General features: G+C 39.1%; 1 protein-coding gene across 1 annotated transcript; it reads left to right on the forward strand.

Moving 5' to 3' along the window:
* The first annotated feature begins 4,001 nt into the window (after positions 1-4,001).
* LOC147606270 (peroxidase P7-like) lies at positions 4,002-6,946 on the forward strand. The gene is made up of 4 exons (XM_086792380.1): positions 4,002-4,294; positions 4,424-4,615; positions 4,721-4,886; positions 6,364-6,946. Exons 1-4 carry the CDS (start codon positions 4,049-4,051, stop codon positions 6,780-6,782), a joined length of 1,023 nt encoding a protein of 340 aa, XP_086648506.1. The 5' UTR covers positions 4,002-4,048; the 3' UTR covers positions 6,783-6,946.
* The last annotated feature ends 635 nt before the right edge of the window (positions 6,947-7,581 follow it).

Here is a 7,581-nt window from a genome sequence, read left to right on the forward strand (position 1 = left end):
GCGATGTAATGGTGGTGGTGGTGGTGGAACTAGTGGTCAGACACCATACTCCTAACGGATACCCCTCCTTCACATTGTACTCCACGGCTATCCCTACTTCACATTATACTCTAGAACCACGGCTCAAAGCCATAATTTAAGTGCCACTCATCCCAGTCAATCTTCCTATGATCGAAGTCCTAGTATACCAATACAATATCTTTGATGATGGATCCATTATTATCGAGGATGAGAGGAGTGGCCGTGTCATGACACGTATGTATCAGCTTTTCTCTGTGTGATTAAGTCATAATGTTCTCACCAACAAGTGAACACATCATTCCACTAAGGACAAAGATTGTATCATTGATCAGCTCTACAGAGAGTTCCCAAGTGGACACACCATTCCACCACTGAGGACAAAGACTATCATAGATAATCTCTATTCAGAGTTTCCTATGCCATATGAGAGAGACCAATTTAGTGTGCTTACACGTATAAGGGACCTCATAAGCCACCATCGGTTTGCAGTTCATGATGATAACTTCTCCACCCTCGTGTTGTCACTATGGGTAACAAATGTCCTCTATTTTATAAGGCCTCCTATATGAGGAGTGACCATTGTGGTAAGCACCTGTCGGGCACTTGATAGTTACTACTTTGGACAATGGATGGTGGTAAGCATCGCCAGGCTCCTGACAGTTCCCAGTTTGGACATCAGATAGTGGGAAAATTGTGGCCAGATGGTTAGGAGATGGATTATGTAGAGTTGGCACCATGCCAAGTAGGATGCGTGCTTGTGCAAGCTATGTGACTATGTGACCAATTGGTCATTTTAGACCAAGTCGTGGATTAACCGACGTGGCGACCTACATCCATATTGACCCTGGGCACTATATATAGACTAGTTTTGCAGCCTTTGTTAATAATCAAGCTCATTATCTTTAAGCACTCTTGTAAACAAGACATCCTCATTCTATAGTATATATAAATCTAAAGCTCTTTACTTGGAGCACACAAGTGGGGGTACATCAATCTCTTTGTAGTCAAAGGTAGCAAGTAGTAATATTTTTTACACTTCAATTCTTTCTTCAGTTTTATGCTTTGTATTATAAAGATCTTGCTTCTACTATTGTGTTTTCTTACACAAAGAATGCATGAAATTTCTTACACAAAGAATGCATGAAATTTTGAGAAATCTCCCATGGTTGCCTGAGCATGGTTTTTTGAAAAACTATTTACCTAGTTGTTTTAATCTAGTTTACGTTCTTGGCAATGTGTGCTTTTTTGGCTATTATATGATCTTGCAAACTAGAAACATTAAAAGCTAGGTGACCTCTAGTCACTTAAAGAAATACCACAAATTTAAATCTTAATTACTTTATTAGAGTCTTTCGCAATGACTTATCTTTACAGCAATCACTTGTGTTTAAAGAAAGCATAATTTTACTGATGACCTATTTTTTTCTAAAGCTTCTATAAAAGTTGAAATACAAAAAATATTGATGAGAAAAAAGTTCATATTTTTACTTGTTTAAGGAGAAATGAAAGAGGATGTATTTGAATTAGACATTACCAGTTGTTTTGTTTTTTTTTTCAAAATTTAGCCTTTTGGGAAAATCATCATAACTTTGCGAAAACAACAACCCACGACTTGACTCCTATTTTCATGACTCATTGTTAAGTATTAAACCTCACAAATAAGAGGTACTTCAACCACCCTTTGAACACATGTGATATATAATGTTTTTACATAGTGTACCTTTAAGAACATAAGTTGTTTTCTTTTGTTTTGGAAAGATGTGTGCACGGTTTTCTTATATAAAGATTTAAACAAAATTATTAAAATGATTTTTTAAATTTACAAAAAGTCACACAAGGGTAATATATCTAAATACAAATGAAGGTTTTTAAAAACATCTCTTGAAGGTATACACTTTATATCTAAGTGACCTTTTGAAGTAATATTCCTATATGGATCAATACTCTAAGTTTATTATCGGGTGGTTGGAAACTTTTGGGATTAATTGAGCTAGAAAAATAAAACAAAAGATTTTCATAAATATCAAATTGTAGGGGTACAATTTTTTTAAAACTGATAAGAAAAAAGCAAATCCTTTCTATCCAGTGTTGGAAGAGTGTAAAAGGTTTTTGTTGTGCTTTTTTTTATATTAGGACTATACACACATATCCCATGCATACACACATTATACACATATACATACTTTAAGACTTCACTATAAATATAGAAGAGTGGGAATGAAAATAAGGCAATAATGGTCAAAAAAGAATATCCATTGAGATGACATTTGTGTGCTCATCTCTTTTTATGTTATCTTGACCTTGTAAATGTTGTATATATATATATATATATATAGTAAATAAATATTTATTTATTATATTTTATTTTATGATAGGTGACCCCCCCAAGATCCATTTATGATTGGTACTACTTAGGATCTCCTCAAAAATCCTTAGAGGCCCAGACCTTTATGATCTTAGCCATTGAAAACTTTTTTTTAACCAACAAATACAAAATCCTTTTACATATAATAGCTTCCCAATTTTTTTAAAAATTGAAAATTTTTTAAAAATAAAAACCCCCTTTCCATAAAATAAGAAACACTTAAAAAACCTTCAATCACAAAACGATACCTTCAGAAACCTTTAAACATGTAGTTGTAAACATTCGTTGCTAGATGCATCTAAAATGTATATATCATAAATGGATGAACTAAAGTAAGATAGGAGTGATTGGTCGAAAGGCCTAGCAAATTAGGTGGGTAGGCACTCCTATGAAGTTGGCTATAAGAGGATTCTCATTGGATTTTGGGATTGACCATTAGCAACAATCCTAATCCATACCAACCTTGGTTGGTGGTGTATACATATGTGCGTTGCTATGCTTATGTACGTGCATCATTGACATTTTGTAGTTGTGGGGTTTGTCTCTTTAGGAGCATCATGTGGGGGTGGTTGGTAAATGGTCATCCAATACATTAGGGGTATGTCGAAGGCTTGATGTGTGGGTTTTAACGTAAATGCAAGGGAAAGGGTGAGGGTAACTTAGTACTACTACTATAACTAGTTAGTGAGAGAGAGAGAGAGAGTGTGTGTGTGTGTGAGAGAGAGAGAGAGAGAGAGAGAGAGAGAGAGTGTGAGAGTGAGAGTGAGAGAGAGAGAGAGAGAGAGAAAGCAAGTAGCCCTCGGGGTTGTTAAAACTGGTTGCCCATGCTCCATCACCTTTATTGCTTTATCAAGAAAACCCCACCAAGCTAGTGACCCATTGGGGCATTCAATCACCACAAACAAGTTGTTTTGATTTTGAACCAAAAGCCACTCTTCAGTATTCATCGTCGGCAACATAGTTCCACACCTTTTCAATAACCTTTTTTACAAGTATCACGGGACTTTTGGAAAAGTCTTTTCCACCCAACCAATCCAATTACAGACTCTGCTCCCAATTAAGTAAGCCATGATTTAACAGTAAAAGCTCTAAACAGTGCATCCTTTTTACTAGAAATAGCCTAGTTTTGTCCCTCGAATATAAATTCAATATTAAATATTCGAATGTCTAATTTGTCCATTGACTAGAAATTCAATATCAAATGTTGAGCGGGTAAGGAGACATTGCCATGGGTTGTTCGTCCGGCGCATTTCTATTAACACATGCAAATCGGTGTTTATATTAATCCTAATGTTAACAAAGTATGGTTAATATAAATATTTCTATGAATAGCTAAAATCCAAGCATTGCATTTAGGGGCAACACCCAAATCAAACTCAACTTGATTTAGCAAAAGGAGGAAAGGAAAGAAAAGAGAGGTATAGCTGTAGAGGCCAGATAAAAGGAGTCACAAGGAGAACATGAGGGGTTTGGCCTGCTTTCAACGGAACGCAAAACAAAGATGGTACAAGAATATCTACCAACTTTGACTCTTAACAGCTTACCAAATTGCAGTGGAGTGTGCAAATGGACTTGTAATCGCCTCGCACCACTGCTATAAAGTGGGATTTGCACTCAAGGATTGTCTCCAAGCACGTTACTTGAGAGCTAACTTCAGCTCAAATGGCCGCCGCCGCCGCCGCCACCACCACCACCATCAATAAGATGTTGCCTCGCCTCCTCCTCGCTCTCCTCATGCTGCATTTCGTGGGTCTTATATCAGCTCAGCTTCTCACTCCCTGGTTCTACGCCGACACATGCCCGCAGCTGGAGGAGATTGTCTTCCAGGGCATGCACCAGGCGGTGCAGAAGGAGGCCCGCCTCGCAGCCTCCATCTTGCGCTTGCTTTTCCACGATTGCTTTGTGCAGGTAATTATCGAAGCTGCACGCAAAAATCTGTATAACTTGCTTCTAATAAACTCAAGGACGTACATTTTTTGCATGCTGTAGACGTACATAACCCGCCGCCGATGATTACCGTTCTGAATTGATTATTAGGGTTGCGATGCATCGCTGTTGCTGGATGACACGCCCACCTTCCGAGGCGAGAAGACGGCCGGGCCGAACAACAACTCGGTGAGGGGTTTCGAGGTGATCGACAGCATCAAGAGCCAAGTAGAGGCCGCGTGCCCGGGTGTTGTCTCCTGCGCCGACATCCTCGCCTTGGCCTCTCGTGATGGGGTGGCCTTGGTAATTATTATTCGCAGAAAATTAAAGAGTCGCTTACTTTAATAACCTGCTAATTGCATGCATTCATCATGCAATGCAATCTTAATCGCTTGCTGCTGCATGCAGCTCGAGGGCCCGAGCTGGGATGTTCCCCTTGGCAGAAGAGACTCCCAAACTGCAAGCTTCAGTGAAGCCAATACCAACATCCCTGCTCCCAACTCCACCTTGAACACCCTTATCTCTAAGTTCTCAGCCCAAGGCCTGTCCACCCTTGATCTGGTGGTGCTATCAGGTAATATCATCCACCTTCACTTTGTTTTTTCAGGAAAGATTATGCCTTGTCTAGTAATTAAATAACACCACACAATGATGATGACTTGATTGCTTCTTCTTTTGGAATTGGTTTTTTGTACATTCAAATCTCATTCGAGAAAAAAGTATGATGTTAAAATGTCATTTCCTCCTACTTTCTTGGTTCCTTTGAAAAAAAAGAAAGAATAAAATAAGGATAGTTTAAGTTTTACGTGGACCGTATCAAGGAATCAATTAAATTCATAGAAACCTTATGAGTTTTTTTTAATCAAAATCATATAATTGCTATAAAGTCAAATTAGTGCAAATTCCGACATAGACGATCACCGGGCTCTAACCCGGGTGGTTTAGCCCGGGGAATTCTACCCTACCCAAATGAATGGACCTAGGTTCAAACCCTAACATCCGTGGTATGTGTGAGTGGTGCAATGCTTGCATTCAAAAAAAAAATTTCTTTTTATTCTTTGATCAATTGAAAAGTTTAAGATCAACATTTGCAAAAGATTATACCGATACAACAAGAGGAGAGGTGAAGAGATACATATTACCCTACCTTGTAAGTTGGAAGACATTTGGTGATTGAAATAATTTGGATACAAAAGGAAATTTTCCTACCCACCCTTTTATAAGCTATGTAAATGAGTTCATATATACACCATTCAACAAGTCAATGTGCCTAAGTTTCTTTAAAGGAGAACTCTCTCCTCATGAGTCAAAATTTGAAGCCTGTGGAACTGTTCTAGAGACAGCTCTTGATATGATCAAGGGATTAAAAATAAAGTGTGCCCTTCAGAAAAAAAGCATCATTTTGAGAATTTGGAGGTTCGAAAAGCAATTTGGAGGCTAATGGAGGAGCAGGATCCTATTACTCTAAGAATTTGAAAACTATCAAGCTAGGATTTATATACAAGGGAACAACCCACTAGTCTTAGATAAAAGGGAGGGAAAAAAAAAAGGTAGATTTTATCCTTCAAATGAAATAATTTTAAGTTTACCTTTCAGATTGAATGTCAAATTTGACCATGATAGGTCATATGGTTGGAGGCTCCTGAATCCACATACCATACATCATCACCGTTTGTGGATACAATAGCAATTTCACTAAATTCAACATGTGCTACATAACAAACAAATGCACAAACATGTGCTTTATAACAAACCAATGCTGAAGGCAAGTCCAAAAAGAGACTTTGATGTACCTAGCTTTGAAAACCAAGCATAGAAAACTATAGCTATAATCTTTACCAAAAAAAAAACTTCTAATGAGGTGGAAGCAGACTTTCAAAGCTTTACACCCGTACAGGCATGACCCCTCCTCCTTGCTCTGAGAAGTTTATTGTTTATGAAATAGAATTAGATTAGATTAGATGGTGGTGGGCGGTTGTGTATTATGAGAGAGCGCCTCCGAATTAGAGTGCGATGATCATGATGAGCGGCTGCTGCTTCCTGGCTTGCAGGGGCGCATACCATCGGGCAATCGAGGTGCGTGCAGTTCAGGCAGAGGCTGTACAACCAGGCAGGGAGCGGAAAGCAGGACCCGTCCTTGGAAGCAAGCTTCGCAGGGATGCTGACGGCGGTGTGCCCGCGGGTGGGCGGCGACAACCGCCTCTCCCCGCTGGACCTCTTCAGCCCCACCGTCTTCGACAGCCACTACTTTGTCAACCTCGAGCTCGGCCAGGGTCTCCTCAACTCCGACCAGGTCCTCTTCACCACCCCCTCCAGCCCCACCATGTCTCTCACCCACAACTTCGCCCAGAGCCAGGCCGATTTCTTCGAGAACTTCAAGGAATCTATGGTGAAACTGAGCAGCATCGGCGTCCTCACGGGATCCAATGGAGAGATCCGAAAGCACTGCAGGAAGCTCAACAGCTCCTAGAAGCATGATCCAATGGAGAGATCCGAAAGAACTGCAGGAAGCTCAACAGCTCCTAGTGTCATGCTCCTTAAAATCTTTAGCCTACTGGTTTTACATTATATTGCTCTTTAAGACTTTTAATTGCATGATGTGTACTTTTCTTTCTCTAATTACCTACTCTTACCTCTTTTTTGTTCCTTGGACTCTTACAAAATGTTTCTTTTTTACTAATCAAAATAAAGCTAATGCTCAAAAGTAACCGAGCTTTAGTAGTAATAATAGAGAAACTAAACTACAACAAATAGGGGAGTATAGTCGTGTTTCTATTCACGAAGATTATGGGTCGCATACTAATCGCATCTATAATCGCGTTCTCACCTGCATTTATAACTATGTTTATAACCACATTATCAACCATGATGAGAAAAGAAAAAGACAAAAAAAATTGGGGTAAAACAAGGAAGATCTATCTCTTCCATTATTTAGATTAAATTTAACTACATATCATTAAGAGCACATTACTTAGAAGATAAAGATATGATAACTTTTTAGAGCATAGAATGACTTACATATAATATCCAAAATACCAAAAGTAAGTATCATCACACCTCACACGACGACTTTGGAAAAATGGAAGGCTTGATGAAAGAGGGGTTTGCAAAGTGGAGACAATCATGGAAGGGGGCATGGATGGAGGTGCCGATAGAAAAGGGGCTACTTGGATAGATGGAAAGAACAAATGGGGTGATTGGAGGTTGGAAGGAGATGGTATATATAGGGGACCTAGATTGGAGGTTGGAAGGAGATGGTATATATAGGG

Source organism: Cibotium barometz, chromosome 58 (genome assembly GCF_041138505.1).
Source record: "Cibotium barometz isolate CiBa-2024 chromosome 58, ASM4113850v1, whole genome shotgun sequence".
NCBI lineage: Eukaryota > Viridiplantae > Streptophyta > Polypodiopsida > Cyatheales > Cibotiaceae > Cibotium > Cibotium barometz.

Bases quoted from the DNA above. Each gene is read 5' to 3' on its own strand.
- LOC147606270 (XM_086792380.1), top strand. From the start codon at position 4,049: ATGGCCGCCGCCGCCGCCGCCACCACCACCACCATCAATAAGATGTTG. The intron at 4,295-4,423 runs GTAATTATCGAA...ATTGATTATTAG, and splicing joins TCCACGATTGCTTTGTGCAG to GGTTGCGATGCATCGCTGTT. The intron at 4,616-4,720 runs GTAATTATTATT...TGCTGCATGCAG, and splicing joins CTCGTGATGGGGTGGCCTTG to CTCGAGGGCCCGAGCTGGGA.